The sequence below is a fragment of the Pseudophryne corroboree genome, chromosome 5, assembly GCF_028390025.1.
Source record: "Pseudophryne corroboree isolate aPseCor3 chromosome 5, aPseCor3.hap2, whole genome shotgun sequence".
In the NCBI taxonomy this organism is placed as follows: Eukaryota; Metazoa; Chordata; class Amphibia; order Anura; family Myobatrachidae; genus Pseudophryne; species Pseudophryne corroboree.
In genome coordinates, this window is record NC_086448.1 from 29,834,994 (window position 1) to 29,853,494 (window position 18,501).

The window sequence follows — 18,501 nt, forward strand, 5'->3', positions numbered from 1 at the left end:
TGTTGATAACTGGGCCCCTAGTTTTAACATGTTCTGACCTGATCTACAGTACAGTATGCATTATTAAGAGCACAGACCACCACCAACTTCTGCCCACATTAAATGTATATAAATATACATTGTATAAATATTTATTTGAGTGCATATATCTATGGTGGCTTCATTGTGTTGCCTAGCTCTAAAATCCATCTGTCCATGTCATTAAGTAGGGGGATAGTGTTAATAGCCATTAGGGTGCATTTTGGATATAGGACAGACATATATATATATATATATATATATATATATATATATATATATATATATATATATATATATATATATATCAAAAGTGTAGCTCCGGTACTCCAAGCCTCCCCCCAAAGGGTGTGCTCTGGTGCCTTCCCCAGGGAACCCGCCCCTAATGCTTAGTGTCCAAAAATCAGAGGCGGCACTCAGAGGCTGGTGAACAAATGAATGCTGTATTCAAGTGAGGTCAATGTTTCGGGTCCTGAAGACGGGGAGGTGGTCCCTGAAACGTTGACCTCACTTGAATACAGCATTCATTTATTCACCAGCCTCTGAGTGCCGCCTCTGATTTTTGGACACACATATATATATATATATATATATATATATATATATATATATATATATGGGATGTGACTCTATAGAATAGACCAGGCTGCACTCCTTCGGTCTTTAAAGCAAGTGTAGCTTTAATCCACTTGTTTTAAAGACCGGAGGAGTGCCGCCTGGTCTATTCTATATAGACACATCCCATGTATGCAAACCAGAGGAGGGCACCCCGGCATTACACAGGAATCTGAACCAAGAGTGCCATTCCACATGCAAATATATATATATATATATATATATATATATATATATAGATTAGTGGTATAGCCTGCCGCACACAGTATTGTCCATGTTAGGAGTGCTGGATACATAATATGTTACAATAGTCCCAGAAGAAAAGAAACCAGCACCTCCAAATTACTGCATAATAAAATCTTTATCAAAAAATAAGATCTTAAAAGCACCAGAGGCAAGAAACATTAGTAGAAGCACATGGGGTGTCAAAAAACTGCATAATATCATATCACCATTTCAACGTGGTAAGTAGTGCAAGCCTCCAGCAACAAACAGGTAGGTCGACAGCTGTTTCGGTGCTCAGAGGCACCTTCCTCATGGACAGTCAACCTGTAATGAAAAGTGTGTCTCTTATACCCACCAGAAACGAGTAAAGTATGCTCACCTAATTGGAAACTGGGCGCAGCTGTATCAATCCGGCATCGTCTCCACAAAACAAAGAATAAACTACAACCTACTAGTAATGGGCAATATTATAGTAAATCATTAATTAATGCCCCAAAGCAACTAGATTACAATACTCTATATACTGGCAGGTATATTAGACACACCTAAACATGCTAAACAAAAAAGTGAAAAAACAAAAACCAAAAAACCAAGAATAGGAACAAAATAACTTTATCAGGCTATATAGTCCCTAACAGATTATTGTATCCTATAGAAAACAACCAAATCCTTGACTCTCATTTAGTCCATTCGGTGCAACAGAATTGAGTCGGGCTATCCAATGGGCTTCACGCTGGAGTAAAATACGTCCACGATCACCCCCTCGTCTCAGTGGGGGGACACAATCTATTGGCATGCAGCGAAAATCTTTAATGGTATGTCCACTCATCACAAAGTGCTTAGCCACTGGTGGTGTATTCAAGTCCAATGTAACATAGGCTTTTTTTATAGAGGAACGGTGCATTGAAATTCTCTCCTTCAATGTCCTAATTGTTTTCCCAACGTATAGTAGACGGCACGGACAGGATATAAGATATACAACATACCGGCTGTTGCAATCCAAATGATGCTTTATTTTGAATCTCTTGCCATTCTGATGATCAAAAAAAGAATCTCCTAGCGTCAGGAAACTGCAGTTTGCACACCCATGGCATTTGAAAACACCCAACTTGGGTTGTAACCAACATTTAGATCTGATCGGACCAATATCTGATGGTGCTATAATATCTTTAATGTTCTTACTCCTCTTGTAGCAAAAGAGTGGAACATTTTTGCATAATGGAGGTCATTCCGAGTTGTTCGCTCGCAAGGCGATTTTAGCAGTATTGCACACGCTAAGCCGCCGCCTACTGGGAGTGAATCTTAGCTTCTTAAAATTGCGAACGATGTATTCGCAATATTGCGATTACAAACTTCTTAGCAGTTTCAGAGTAGCTTCAGACTTACTCGGCATCTGCGATCAGTTCAGTGCTTGTCGTTCCTGGGTTGACGTCACAAACACTCCCAGCGTTCGCCCAGACACTCCTCCGTTTCTCCAGCCACTCCCGCGTTTTTTCCGGAAACTGTAGCGTTTTTTCCCACACGCCCATAAAACGGCCTGTTTCCGCCCAGTAACACCCATTTCCTGTCAATCACATTACGATCGCCGGAGCGAAGAAAAAGCCGTGAGTAAAAATACTATCTTCATTGCAAAATTACTTGGCGCAGTCGCAGTGCGGACATTACGCATGCGCACTAAGCGGAAAATCACTGCGATGCGATGAAATTTACCGAGCGAACGACTCGGAATGAGGGCCAATGTTCCTATAGTCGCATCAGCCTGAATGATGTGCCAATGTTTAAGTATGACATCACGAATATGTCTTGAGGCTATAGAATAAGTAGAGGAGAAAATCATTCGATCAGTTGTGGCATCCTTCTTTCTGGATTCCAAAGCATCCTCCCGTTTGGTATTTATACATGTTGTAATAGCATCATTGATTTCATTTTGTGCATATCCCCTTTGTACAAAGCGTGTGCCCATTTCTTCCAATGCCCGTGGTAGCTCCGCCACATTAGATGTAATACGTACTACTCGTAATAGCTGTGAAAGAGGAAGACCCCGCTTTAAAGGGGCCGGATGGAAGCTATCTGCTGATAGCAACGTATTTTTGTCGGTTGCTTTCCTGTAAATTTGTGTGGATAATTCATCCCCCTGTTTAACTATACACACATCAAGATAGTTGATAGAAATCTCACTAAATGATAACGTAAATCTAATCTTAGTGTCCTTGTTCTTGTTTTTTTTGTTTTTGTTTTTTCACTTTTTTGTTTAGCATGTTTAGGTGTGTCTAATATACCTGCCAGTATATATAGAGTATTGTAATCTAGTTGCTTTGGGGCATTAATTAATGATTTACTATAATATTGCCCATTACTAGTAGGTTGTAGTTTATTCTTTGTTTTGTGGAGACGATGCCGGATTGATACAGCTGCGCCCAGTTTCCAATTAGGTGAGCATACTTTACTCGTTTCTGGTGGGTATAAGAGACACACTTTTCATTACAGGTTCACTGTCCATGAGGAAGGTGCCTCTGAGCACCGAAACAGCTATCGACCTACCTGTTTGTTGCTGGAGGCTTGCACTACTTACCACGTTGAAATGGTGATATGATATTATGCAGTTTTTTGACACCCCATGTGCTTCTACTAATGTTTCTTGCCTCTGGTGCTTTTAAGGTCTTATTTTTTGATAAAGATTTTATTATGCAGTAATTTGGAGGTGCTGGTTTCTTTTCTTCTGGGACTATATATATATATATATATATATATATACTAGGTGATTCATCGCGCCCTACGGGCGCTCTTCACACCGTCGTTAGAGGCTACGCCCCGTTAACCTCTGCACGGTTTTGAACATGCGCAGGGCGGTAGATAACAGCATCAGAAACGCAGGGCAGTATAGAGGGCATACAGAAATGGTGTCCGGTTGAGATGAGATAGAGAGGCGTAGGGGGGGAGAAAGGGAATGTACAGACACGCTGTGCGATCGGTAAAGGATAGGGAGAGTCAGGGTGGTAGGGAGAGGATAAAGAGAGGCAAGGGGTTAGAGAGAAAATACCGTTGCAAGAGGCTACGACCCATTATCCCCTGCACGGGCTTCAGCTGTGCTATAATTGTTATTACATGGAGTATTACCTGATTTTTTTTTTATGGCAATGGGTAAATATTGTAAGGGGGGAGGGCGTGCGATTGTCAAGGGGGCGTAGGCCTTTGTGAGGGCGTGCAGAGTGACCACAGGGCACAATGAATAACATAGTGTAGTATATACTGCTAGTGTCTGCATTATGAAGTACCAGATGAGTAACAGCAATGCACTGTAGATAAGATACCAAGGTGCTGTGGCCACAGGTAGCAGAGCCGCTTATACACACAATGGCCACAAGTAGCAGAGCCGCTTATACACACAATACCCACAGGTAGCAGAGCCGCTTATACACACAATACCCAACAGGTAGCAGAGGCGCTTATACACACAGTGCCCACAGGTAGCAGAGCCGCTTATACATACTATGGCCACAGGTAGCAAAGCCGCTTATACACACAATACCCACAGGTAGCAGAACCGCTTATACACACAGTGCCCACAGGTAGCAGAGCCGCTTATACACACTATGGCCACAGGTAGCAGAGCCGCTTATACACACAATACCCACAGGTAGCAGAGCCGCTTATACACACAATGGCCACAGGTAGCAGAGCCGCTTATACACACAATACCCACAGGTAGCAGAGCCGCTTATACACACAATACCCAACAGGTAGCAGAGGCGCTTATACACACAGTGGCTACAGGTAGCAGAGCCACTTATACACACTATGGCCACAGGTAGCAGAGCCGCTTATACACACAATACCCACAGGTAGCTGAACCGCTTATACACACAATACCCACAGGTAGCAGAGACGCTTATACACACATTACCCACAAGTAGCAGAACCGCTTATACACACAATACCCACAGGGGGCAGAGGCGCTTATACACACAGTGCCAACAGGTAGCAGAGCCGCTTATACACACAATACCCCCAGGTAGCAGAGGCGCTTATAATATACACACAGTGCCCACAGGTAGCAGAGGCGCTTATACACACAATACCCACAGGTAGCAGAGCCACATGTACACACATTACCCACAAGTAGCAGAACCGCTTATACACACAATACCCACAGGGGGCAGAGGCGCTTATACACACAGTGCCAACAGGTAGCAGAGCCGCTTATACACACAATGGCCACAGGTAGCAGAGCCGCTTATACACACAATGGCCACAGGTAGCAGAGCCGCTTATACACTCAATACCCACAGGTAGCAGAGCCGCTTATACACACAGTGGCCACAGGTAGCAGAGCCGCTTATACACACAATACCCACAGGTAGCAGAGCCGCTTATATACACAATGGCCACAGGTAGCAGAGCCGCTTATACACTCAATACCCACAGGTAGCAGAGCCATTTATACACACAGTGGCCACAGGTAGCAGAGCCGCTTATACACACAATACCCACAGGTAGCAGAGCCGCTTATACACACAATGGCCACAGGTAGCAGAGCCGCTTATACACTCAATACCCACAGGTAGCAGAGCTATTTATACACACAGTGGCCACAGGTAGCAGAGCCGCTTATACACACAATACCCACAGGGGGCAGAGGCGCTTATACACACAGTGCCCACAGGTAGCAGAGCCGCTTATACACACAATACCCACAGGTAGCAGAACCGCTTATACACACAATACCCACAGGTAGCAGAGCCGCTTATACACACATTACCCACAGGTAGCAGAACCGCTTATACACCACAATACCCACAGGGGGCAGAGGTGCTTATAAACACAGTGCCCACAGGTAGCAGAGCCGCTTATACACACAATACCCCCAGGTAGCAGAGGCGCTTATACACACAGTGCCCACAGGTAGCAGAGGCGCTTATACACACAATGGGCACAGGTAGCAGAGCCACATGTACACACATGACCCACAGGTAGCAGAACCGCTTATACACACAATACCCACAGGGGGCAGAGCCGCTTATACACACAGTGCCCACAGCTAGCAGAGCCGCTTATACACACAATACCTCCAGGTAGCAGAGGCGCTTATACACAGTGCCCACAGGTAGCAGAGGTGCTTATACACACAATGAGCACAGGTAGCAGAGCCACGTGTACACACAATACCCACAGGTAGCAGAGCGGCGTATACACACAATACCCACAGGTAGCAAAGCCGCTTATACACACAGTGCCCACAGGTAGCAGAACCGCTTATACACACAGTGTGCACAGGTAGCAGCGCCACTTATACACAATGGGCTGGTGCTGGGTTAACGCAGTTGGTGAGGGACGGCTGTGGTGGTGTTGCAGGTGGTGGAGGGGCAGGTGTGTGGGTGTTGGGGGGGAGGGGCGGGTGCAGGGGTGCTGTGGGTGGGGGAGGGGGCTATTTGGCGGGGTGGTGTGGTTGGGTGGGTGCCACGGTTGCGGGGGCGGGTGGTGCTGCAGGAAGGGGAGGGATGGGGGAGCAGGGGTCCTGTGCGTAGGGGAGGGGCGGGGTGCCATGGGTGGATGGTTGGGAGCAGGGGTGATATGGGTGTGGGAGGGATTGTGGGAGAAGCTGGTGTGGGAGTGCCGTGGGTGGGGGAGTGGGGGGCTGCGGGTGGGAGTGTGGTGCCATGGGTGTGGGGACAGGTGCGGGGGGCAGGGACGGGTGCAGTAGTGCTGCGGTTGGGGTGTGGGAGGCGGCTGCCGGGGTTTCCGAGGGTTGGCGCGGGTGGGGGAGGGGGTGCGGGAGCAGGGGTGTTGCGGATGGGGGAGGGGCGGGTGCAGGAGGGGCAAATGCGGTGGTGGTGCTGCGGGTGGGGTGGAGGGGTGTAGCGGGGGAGAGGTGGGTATGGGGGTGGAGTGGAGAAGGGGCGGGGTGCCGCAGGTGGGGGAGGGGGCAGTTAGCCGGGGTGGTGCGGTCGGGGGTGGGTGGGGGTGAGGGTGCTATGGTTGCAGGGGCGGGTGGGGGGGTGCTGCAGGTAGGGGAGGGGTGGGGGTGCGGGAGCAGGGGTGCTGTGCATAGTGGAGGGTCGGGGTGCCATGGGTGGGGAGTTGGGAGCAGGGGTGATGTGGGTTTGGGAGGGTTGGGGGGGCTGTGGGAGAAGCTGGTGCGGGAGTGCCGTGGGTAGGGGAGGGGGGGGGGGTTCTGGGCATGGGGGCATTGTGCCATGGGTGGGGGACAGGTGTGGGGGGGCAGTGGCGGGTGCGGATGGGGGGTGGAAGGCGGCTGCGGGGGTTCTGAGGGTTGGGGGTGTGGCGTGGGTGGGGAAGGGGGTGCAGGAGCAGGGGTGTTGCGGATGGGGGAGGGGTGGGTGCAGGAGGGGCAGATGCGGTGGTGGTGCGGGTGGAGTGGAGGATGCAGGGGTGTAGCGGGGGGAGAGGTGGGTATGGGGGTGGAGTGGGGGGGTGCCAAGGGTGGGGGAGGGGGCGGTTTGCCGGTGTGGTGCATTTGGGGGGTTGGGTTTGAGTGTACCACGGTTGCAGGGGCGGGTGCTACAGGTAGGGGAGGGGTGGGGGTGCGGGAGCAGGAATGCTGTGCGTAGGAGAGGGGCGGGGGTGCCAGAGGGGCGTGGGTGCCATGGGTGGGGGGTTGGGAGCAGGGGTGATGTGGGTGTGGGAGAAGCTGGTGTGGGAGTGCCGTGGATGGGGAAGGGGGGTGCTGGGGGTGGGGGCATGGTGCCATGGGTGGGGGGACAAGTGCGGAGGGGGGCAGGGGCTGGAGCAGTGGTGGTGCAGTTGGGTGGTGGGAGGCAGCTGCTGGGATTCCGAGGGTTGGGGGGTGTGCGGGTGCAGGAGGGGCAGATGTGGTGGTGGTGCGGGTTGGGTGAAGGGTGCAGCGGGGGGGAGTGGTGGGTATGGGGGAGGGGCAGGGTTGCAGCGGGTGGGGGAGGTGCGGGGGGTGCTGCAGGTGTGGGAGCTACGGGTGGGGGCGGGAGTGCCGCGGGTGGGAGCGGATGTGGGGGATGCATTGGGTGCCGCAGGGGGGGGCAGCGGGTGTTGGTGCTGTGGGTGGGGGAGGGGGCAGAGTGCCACGGGTGGTGCGGGTGTTGGTGCTGCGGGTGGGGGAGGGGGTGGAGTGCCATGGGTGGTGGGTGGATGCGGTGGTTGCCGCGGTAGGTGGCGCAGTGTTGGTGCTGCGGGTGGGGAAGAGGGTGGGTATGGGGGAGGGGCAGGGTTGCTGCGGGTGGGGGAGGGGCGGGGGTGCTGCAGGTGTGGGAGCTACGGGTGGGGGCGGGAGTGCCGCGGGTGGGAGCGGATGTGGGGGATGCGTTGGGTGCCGCAGGGGGGGCAGCGGGTGTTGGTGCTGTGGGTGGGGGAGGGGGCAGAGTGCCACGGGTGGTGCGGGTGGGGGAGGGGGTGGAGTGCCACGGGTGGTGGGTGGATGCGGTGGGTGCCGCGGGTAGGTGGCGCGGGTGTTGGTGCTGCGGGTGGGGGAGAGGGTGGGAGTGCCGCGGGTGGGTGGCGTGGGTGTTTGTGCTCTGGGTGGGGGAGGGGGCGGGAGTGCCGCGGGTGGTGAGTGGATGCGGCGGGTGTTTGTGCTACGGGTGGGGGAGGGGGCAGGAGCAGTGGCGCCACAACGTGGGTGCGGGGGGTGCGGGCCGCACCCGGGTGTTCCCCTCTGAGGGGTGACACCAAAGTGCCGGCTCCTGCTCAGTGACAGCAGCTGGATGCTGCAACCCGGCTCCTGTCACAGCGCAGAAGCCAGCACTGCAGATTCAGCAGTGTCCGGGTGAAGGCCGTATCCCCCGACCCACAATGTGCCGAAAAAGCGGGTCGGGACGTAAAGCCACGCCCCTTCCACGAAGCCACGCCCCCTTTTCACCCGCGACCGCACCGGGTGTTATAACAGTAAGTGACGCCTCTGAGCGGGAGTGCCGCGGATGTTGGTGCTGCGGGAGGGGGAGAGGGCGAGAGTGCCGCGGGTGGGGGCAGATGCGGGTGGTTGCCGCGGGTGGGAGGGGGAGCGAGAGCAGCTGCCAGTGCTCAGCATGTCCCCCTGAACTCTGCAGCAGCCGCTAGTCTGTGAGGCGGGTAGTGTGAGTTCCGCTCACAGTCAGCGGCTGCTCTGTCACCAGAGAGTGTACCGGGAGAAGGGAGACAGGGGACTGGGCGGAGATGGGGAGGGGACTGGGCGGAGATGGGGAGGGGACTGGGCGGAGATGGAGAGGGGACTGTTCCTGGCCAGATCTGTGCCTGTGACTCCGCCCAGCGTTACGGCCAGGCACAGAATCACAGAGTTGGGCAAATATATAGAAGATATACATACCTGGGTTTCAGTATATATGTGCTGTTCCATCTCTTTTGAAGAAGAACAAAGAAACGGGCAACGTTGAGGTCCGTAGACACAGTGGTCGGCCAAGGAGACCTAGTGCATCAGATGAAAGGCACATCATGCTTACTTCCCTTCAAAATTGGAAGATGTCCAGCAGTGCCATCAGCTCAGAACTAGAGGAAACCAGTGAGACTCAGGTACACCCATCCACTGTTCGGAGAAGTTTGTGCCAGAAGTGGTCTTAATGGAAGAATTACGGCCAAAACACCATACCTTCGAAGTGGAAACGTGGCCATGGCTATGGACAAAAACATAGGAACTGGGGTGCAGAAAAATGGCAGCAGGTACTCTGGACTGATGAGTTACAGTCTGTAACAGCAGGCAGTTTGTTCACCAAAGGGCAGGAGAGTGGTACAATAATGAGTGTCTGCAGGCAACAGTGAGGCATGGTGGAGGTATCTTGCTAATTTGGGGCTGCATTTCAGCAAATGGAGTTGGGGATTTAGTAAGGATTAATGGTGTCCTCAATGCTGAGAAATACAGGCAGGTACTTATCTATCATGCAATACCACCAGTGAGGCGTCTGATAAGCTTCAAATGTATTCAGCAGCAGGACAATGACCCCAAACATACAGTCAATGTCATTAAGAAATATCTTCAGCGTAAGGAAGAACAAGGAGTCCTAGAAGTGATGATATGGCCCTTACAGAGCCCTGATCTCAACATCATCGAGTCTGTATGGGATTACATGAAGAGATGGAAGAATTTGAGCAAGCCTACATCCACAGAAGATCTACTGTTAGTTCTCCAAGATGTTTGGAACAACCTTCCAGCTGAGTTCCTTCAAAAACTGTGTGCAAGTGTACCTAGAAGAATTGATGCTATTTTGAAGGATTCAGCATGAAATCCCAACTGTCGGGATCCTGGTGGTCGAATTGCTGATGGTGGAATCCCAACCTCAAGTGCAGCATGTCCCCTTGTGAGCTAGCTGCACTTGCTACGCTTCGGCCTGGTGGCGACCGTCACCACACTAATCGAGGGGGCATGAATGGGCTAAATTGGCTCTGAGACATATAAGGAGAAATAAATAGACTCTGAGGCATGTAAGCGGCATGAATGGGCTCTGAGACATACAGTATAAGGGGGCAGGAGTGATCTCTGAGGCACATGTGGGGCATACAGTACTTGTAAATGGGTGATGGGGCATATCAAGGGGCATGATGGGGCTGTGATGCATATACAGAGGCCTAAACAGTTTTTGAGGCTCTATCTAAATGGGATATCTCATGGGCACGTTACTGGGGGCCTTCCACCACACGTGGTTTCCTACCACTCACCCAGATAGTCCTCTCCCGAAGACTCACACCTCCCGTCCTGCTTCTTGGGTACCCCTGAAGGTGGGATCCCCTTTGTTCCTGGTTCCATCCACTGTACTCTGCATACTGTGGTTCTCACACTGCACTCTCCATCTCTCACTGAAGCTGCTGGCTCTCCTGTTACACTGCAGATATGGGCTCTCCCTCTCTTCATAGCAACACCCACACGCTGCTCTTCTCTCCATAATGCCAGGTACTGTGGAGTACCATGCTTGTTCCACAGTCCCCAGACTGTGGTTCTCCTGGTCACTTAGCCTGTGCCCTCCATCTCAGTCCTCAGCTCACACTGCCCCTAGCCTGTGCTTTGTTCCTTCTACTCAAAACCCCCTACACTTCCAGTCCTAACCCCCTTCATGTGGCAGGGTCTGCAAGTGACTGGTTTAACTGGTTTGTGGGCCATAAACTTCCCCACTCACTGATAAGAATCAAATGGCTTTTGGAACTTTCAAATATCTCTTGTCTCCTAACATTCCAGTATGCCACAAACAGACTTCACAAAAAGGCATTGGTTAGATACACTCTGCTAGAGAATGTACCCACAAGCTTCAGGAGGGCAGAATTGTCCAAAGTATATGGAGCTCTAGAGCAGGTGGACACTACTTGCAAACATATTCGGAATGCACAGGAGTAAATGCACAACATATTATCGTACTGGAAGAATACTAGATGCTTAGAATAGAATTACAGAAGACATACTGCAATTTAGAAAGAACTGTAGAGAACATATTTGCACATCTTTGGAATAATCACATCCCTGCCTTAGAACAACCCGTTCATGCTGTAAGTAAACGGCAGACTAGGTAGAACATGTCATCTTTGAAACGTTTAGGTTTGCACTTGGCTTTTAATGATCTGTGCTAGGTACTGAGCATTGTGGCTTTAGGCAATTCTCTAGTTTAACACAGGTAGCAAATAGTTGGATCCTTACCTAGCAGGAGGCACAGAGCCAGGCTCACAGCAGATATGAGGAAGGGTTTCATTTTGACTTTTCAGTTCTCTTGAGTTTTACAGAATCTCCTCTTGGATGTGAGCGATGTAGAAAAGGTCCTCTGCCCTCGTTAGAGGATTGTGAAAATGATAGAGGCGTAGACGTTGGTTCCTTTTTTTTGTAGATGTTCTTTTCCAAGAATGAATGAAACCAGCTCTTCCAGCTGTCACCTCGGTTGACACAGTTCATAAAATCACTCATGAATGTGCAATCTCATTATTTAAAGAGTTAATAAAATGCTGACGGTGAGCAGAGGGTTCAGATTTCAGCAGGTCCCCCAGACAGCACTCACTCCTGGCTTAGGACAACAGATTTCCCTTACACTGCTACTTCAAGTATCCACCTTCGGGGCAGAATGAGGAGGTTCCGGCAGTTACTACTTATATCCTGCCACCCACAAAAATTCCTTTTTTTCCTTTTTTTTTTTTAGATACTTAACAAACCAGCCTGAGACACAGAAAGATATATGTCACAGTAAAGATAGAATCTCCTCACTGCAAAACCTGTACCAAATAAAATATTGTATGTTCTGATTAATTATGTGGAATATTTAGCATTTATAAATTTGTGGCCTGATTCGGATGCAGCGGCGATATCGAACGCAGTGTAGCGATGTTTTTCATCTTTGCATGCGTTGGGCGCACGTACGAAGAACTATGGGGGTCATTCCGAGTTGATCGCTCACTGACGTTTTTTGCAGCGCGATGCAAACAGGTTACTACTGCGCATGCGTATGCACCGCAATGCGCAGGCGCGTCGTACAGCTACAAAGCGGATCGTTGCTGGGCAATGGATTTAATGAAGAATGCATTCGCACAGCCGATCGCAAGGAGATTGACAGGAAGAGGGCGTCTGTGGGTGTCAACTGACCATTTTCTGGGAGTGGTGCGGCGTACGCAGGCATGTCCAGGCGTTTGGAGGGCGGATGTCTGATGTAATTCCGGGACCTGCAACGCTGGATTGATCGCACAGGGTAATTAACTCTTACCCTGGTCTTGTTCTACACAAAACTTTTTTTGCATAGCAGTGCTGCACAAGCGATCGCAGCCTTGCTATGCAAAAATACACTCCCCCATAGGCGGGGTCTAGTTGATCGCACGGGATGAAAAAGTTGCAGCATGCAATCAACTTGGAATGACCCCCCTGTATACGCAGACTATGGAGCAATCTCGAGCGGTGACTGGGAGGTAACGGGGGCTGCTGTAAATAACACGCAGAATTAGTGCCTTATGGGAGATTAGAAGGCATGTTGCTTAAAGTGTTTACACACAGATGCACTTGTCCTGTATTGTGTTAGAGAGTTTAAACAATAATATGCCGCATTGCTAGGTGATTCAATATATTATTACTTAGGTGTCAGGGTTAATGAATAGAGCTGCTTATGTAATAGCCAATTAATATTTCTGGATCTTTAATATGGAATTTCTCACCACGCTAGAGGTTCCCAATGTGAATTCTTTTCCACACCCACAGCAGAGAGGCAGGTGGTCCCCAAACCCCAATGCAATAATTTACACCATTAATACAATAATATCCACTTTATTAATCTGGAGCTCTTTGACAGTTTGTTTCTCAGATCTCCTTAAGAATTTAATTACAGTAGCGATAACACTTCACACACTATAATATAGTAATGCAACACTATAAATATTGCACCTTACTTGTACTCGGGGAACGTTAACCTAATTCCTAATTTTAATTAGCTGGTTTAATTACATTGTTTTATAAGTGGAAGTACAACTTCAACAGATATAATAAAAACTTTAAGGAACAATTACTACAGAATAATGGGGGTGATTCCGAGTTGTTCACTCGCTAGCTGATTTTAGCAGCATTGCACACGCTAGGCCGCCGCCCTCTGGGAGTGTATCTTTGCTTAGCAGAATTGCGAACGAAAGATTAGCAGAATTGCGAATAGAAAATTCTTAGCAGTTTCTGAGTAGCTCGAGACTTACTCCTACACTGCGATCAGCTCCGACCGTTTCGTTCCTGGTTTGACGTCACAAACACGCCCTGCGTTCGGACAGCCACTCCCCCGTTTCTCCAGACACTCCCGCGTTTTATCCTGGCACGCCTGCGTTTTTCCGCACACTCCCAGGAAACGGTCAGTTTCCGCCCAGAAACACCCACTTCCTGTCAATCACACTCCGATCACTTCAACGATGAAAAATCTTCGTTCTGCCGTGAGTAAATCTACTAAGTTTTGAGCTAAAATACTTGCGCATTTTCGCCTTAATTGCTTCGTTGCGAAAATCGGCAACGAGCAATCAACTCGGAATGACCCCCAATGTGTACTATTTCTTTGCAATGACTCACACTACTAATAGTGGTAATGCCACAAAAATGCAACAAAGTTACATGTAATGTAGATTGCCTAAAACCCAAACTTGGTAAGCAAACTGTACACACACAGCTACAGCATGATTCCTCAATTATGTTCCTAAATCCTGCAGGCTGAGCGTTTATTCTTGGCTGGTCAGTCATTCAGGTGCTCTATGAAGCAGTGGCGCAGGGCTGTTTCTAGCCAATTTGGCTCCCAGTGCGAGATTTAAAAATGCGCCCCCCCATTGGCATAACAAAAAAATGCGCCCCCCCCCCCATAGATATAAAAAGTAAAAGGTATGCGCGCTCCCGGCAAAGGGGGCGTGGACTCAATAAAATGGGCGCGGTCTCTGTAAAATGGGCGTGGCCTCGTCTGAATCGACTACCTTACACCCCAGTTTTTCACCTTGCACCGACAGATGACGGTGAGCACAGGAAAAAAATAAAAATATATATTATGCCATACACCGCAATGCCCTTGATACATTAAATCCCCATTTTACACGTTACGGCAGGCAAGTGTCCCCATTTTCCACAATACGGCAGTCAAGTGTCCCCATTTTCCACAATACGGCAGGCAAGAGTCCCCATTTTACACAATACGGCAGGCAGGTGTCTCCATTTTACACATTATGGCAGGCAAGAGTCCCCATTTTACACAATACGGCAGGCACATGTCCCCATTTTACACAGTACGGCAGGCAATTGTCCCCATTTTACACAGCACGGCCGGCAGGTGTCCCCATTTTACACAGTACGGCAAGCAAGCGTCCCCATTTTACACATTTCGGCAGGCACGTGTCCCCATTTTACACAGTGCGGCAGGCAAGTGTCCCCATTTAACAAAGCACGGCAGGCAAGAGTCCCCATTTTACACAGTCCGGCAGGCACGTGTCCCCATTTTACACAGTACGGCAGGCAAGTGTCCATATTTTACACAATACGGCAGGCAAGTGTCTCCATTTTACACATTATGTCAGGCAGGTGTCCCCATTTTACACAGTATGGCAGGCAGGAGTCCCCATTTTACACAGTATGGCAGGCAGGTGTCCCCATTTAACACAGTGCGGCAGGCAGGTGTCCCCATTTTACACAGTATGGCAGGCATGTGTCCCCATTTAACACAGTGCAGCAGGCAGGTGTCCCCATTTTACACAGTATGGCAGGCAGGAGTCCCCATTTAACACAGTGCGGCAGGTAGGTGTCCCCATTTTACACAGTATGGCAGGCAGGTGTCCCCATTTAACACAGTGCGGCAGGCAGGTGTCCCCATTTTACACAATACGGCAGGCACGTGTCCCCATTTTACACAGTGCGGCAGGCAAGTGTCCCCATTTTACACAGCACGGCAGGCAAGAGTCCCCATTTTACACAGTACGGCAGGCACGTGTCCCCATTTTACACAGTACGGCAGGCACGTGTCCCCATTTTACACAGTACAGCAGGCAAGTGTCCATATTTTACACAATACGGCAGGCAAGTGTCTCCATTTTACACAGTATGGCAGGCAGGTGTCCCCATTTTACACAGTATGGCAGGCAGGTGTCCCCATTTAACACAGTGTGGCAGGCAGGTGTCCCCATTTTACACATTATGGCAGGCATGTGTCCCCATTTAACACAGTGCAGCAGGCAGGTGTCCCCATTTTACACAGTATGGCAGGCAGGTGTCCCCATTTAACACAGTGCGGCAGGCAGGTGTCCCCATTTTACACAGTATGGCAGGCAGGTGTCCCCATTTAACACAGTGCGGCAGGCAGGTGTCCCCATTTTACACAGTATGGCAGGCAGGTGTCCCCATTTAACACAGTGCGGCAGGCAGGTGTCCCCATTTTACACAGTATGGCAGGCAGGTGTCCCCATTTAACACAGTGCGGCAGGCACGTGTCCCCATTTTACACAGTACGGCAGGCAGGTGTCCCCATTTTACACAGTATGGCAGGCAGGTGTCCCCATTTAACACATTATGGCAGGCGAGTGTCCCCTTTTTATATATGATGGCAGGTGGCAGAGGGGGGGGGGGAGAGAGGGAGAGGCTGACTTACAGTTGAAGCGATTCTTCCCGCTCTTAGCCGCCTCTCCCTCTTCTTCGCGGCGCCGCTGGCTTGACTCCCCCTCGGCGCACCGCGTCGTTCCACGAAACTCCGCCCCCCGAGCTGGGTACTCGGGAGGATGGAGGAGGGGGGATTTTAAAGTGTTCAAGAAGTGCCGCGGCGGCGCCTCGTGCGGTTGCACGGCTCGCCCGCCGCAAGAAACAGCACTGCAGTGGCATGCGGTGAGGTCAGTGGCTGGGGAGGCACAAGCAGCTAACAATCCCCCCCCTGCAATAGAGTGGGGGGGAAAAGTGTAGCCCCCCCCCCCCCCCCCCTTACATTGGTGAAACCAGCACCAGGCAGAACCAGCCAGGGGGGTAATGCCATAGTAGGGGAGACACGCGGTATGGGGTCCCCTGCCATAGCATTAATCTGCCCCCCCCAAACTAGTCAGCTCAGGGCTGGAATTCCTCGGAAGTGGGGACCCCAAAAAATAAAAATGGGGCCCCCCTACCGAGCAATAACCAGCACTGGGCTGATAGCCCAGTGCTATGCCCCGCACCCGTGGTGGCGGTGGATACGGGGTTCCTTGTTAATATTGTTCTGTACAGGTGGCCTACAGGTCCCAGCAAGCCTGCCCCAGCATGCTGGCACTTGGAGAACCACAAGTGCCAGCATGCCCGGACATAAATAGCCCGCTGGCACCTGTAGTCCACCTGTAAAGAATAGTAATATTGTTCTTTACAGGTGCCCTACAGGTCCCAGCAAGCCTGCCCCAGCATGCTGGCACTTGGAGAACCACAAGTGCCAGCATGCCTGGACATAAATGGCCTGCTGGCACCTGTAGTCCACCTGTAAAGAAAATATTAAAATAAAAACACCACACTGTCTTTAAAAAAAAAAAGTTTATTCGACAGGGCCTTCACCTGGGAGCGGTGGCCTTTAAGCTCTTTTGCATGGCCGCCGCCTCCCCAGGGCTTCCGGCGTCTTCACCTGGGGGGGTGCCACCTCCCCAGGGCTTCCAGCGTCTTCCTCCGACGTCTTCACCTGGGGGCGGCGGCCATTAAGCTCTTTTGCAAGGCTGCCGCCTCCCCAGGGATTCCAGCGTCTTCCTCCGGCGTCTTCACCTGGGAGGCGGTGGCCTTTAAGCTCTTTTGCAAGGCCGCCGCCTCCCCAGGGATTCCAGCATCTTCCTCCGGCGTCTTCACCTGGGAGGCGGTGGCCTTTAAGCTCTTTTGCATGGCCGCCGCCTTCCCCAGGGCTTCCAGCGTCTTCACCTGGTGGGCGGCGTCTTCTGTCTTGAGGAGCTCTTCTCCGCTTCTCCTCCGCCATCTGACTGACAGCCGCTCTCTCGCGCTGACTTATATAAGTCAGCCGGAGGGGGCGGGGCGATGACGCAGCGAGCCATCTTGAATTTCAAAAATGACGCTGAGGCGCCATTTTTGAAATTGGATCCGCTGCCAAACACTGCACTGCCGCCCGCACCTCCGCCACCCGCACCTCCGCCGCCAGCACCTCCGCCGATGCCCGCACCTCCACCGCGCCCACAACAGTGATTGATAGCGGATCCAGTGACGGATCCGCTGGCCAATCACTGTGGCCTCACTGACAGGGGCGTGCTTTCATGGGTTGAAAGCATGTCCCTGTATGAAAGCGGCACCTCTAATGGTGCCGCTTTCCCATGTATTTTCAATGGGCTTTTAATGCCCATTGCTAGGCCCGGCCCGCGCCTGCCCCCGTTTCCATATCTTTCCCATTCACACCGGGAGGCACCACGATCGGTGCCTCCCAAACACATATAGGCAGGGAATGGGATTCGATTAATATAAAGCAGATACTTATGACACAGAATATGTGTCATATGTATCTTCTTTATATTATTTTAATCATTAATGACAGGGGAGGCACTGCCACCTACCTCCCCTGACTGCACGTTCCTGCTATGAAGCAAACACAATTTCCATTTGTTATACTCCAATGTTCATTAGCTTAAAAGAAGTCGCCTTTGAGAGTTTTTAAGGTTATTATTAAATTTCTTTATAAGGCGCTACAGGTGGTCAGCAGCGCAGTAAATCTGGCAACGGTAGGACAGTACGCAGTACAGAACATTACATTACAGGAGGCAGAACATAAACAGAGTACAAGTAGCAATTAGCATTAAAATTCTCACTACACAATATAGCTAGGAAGCAAGCTGAGCGAGGGAGTAATCGGCGAAGGGTGGAACCTGTCTCCAATAGTGACGGCACAGCTAGCAGGAGTAGAGCAACCAGAAGAGGTGAACAGCGAAGAGCGAGAAGAAGTCTGGGCTAAATGGTCACTACTACTGGAAGTAGGTGAAGGCTGTCAATGAAGTGCTAGAGAAGAGAGCTTTGAGAACAGAAGGGAGGAGAACCCTGCTCCTAGGAGCTTACAATCTAAGGGAGAGGGGAGAAAGATGACATGAGGCATGACCTTGTGGATGGAGACCTGCAGGCAGGAAGTACAGTAGGTGAGGTAGAGATGGCCGAGGTAGGAGGGTGAGTGACCTGGTGACAAGGTTATGTGATGGAAGGGTTTGCTTTGATGAACAGGTGGGTTTTCAGTGCATGTTTGAAGCAACGCCGGGGAGAGCCTGATAGATGAA

At 50.8% G+C, this 18,501-nt stretch overlaps 1 protein-coding gene across 2 annotated transcripts in view; it reads right to left on the reverse strand.

Annotated features, from left to right (window-relative positions):
* Positions 1–11,860, reverse strand: part of LOC134927130 (ly6/PLAUR domain-containing protein 2-like) — an 82,388-nt gene extending 70,528 nt beyond the window's left edge. The window contains exon 1 of one of the 2 annotated variants that reach the window (XM_063921172.1): positions 10,495–10,708. In XM_063921172.1, the coding sequence (XP_063777242.1) occupies positions 10,495–10,687 (193 nt within the window). In that variant the 5' untranslated portion in view covers positions 10,688–10,708. Of the gene's footprint in view, positions 1–10,494; positions 10,709–11,461 lie in introns of those variants that run through there. The other variant, XM_063921173.1, reaches the window with a different exon arrangement.
* Between the last annotated feature and the right edge of the window lie 6,641 nt (positions 11,861–18,501).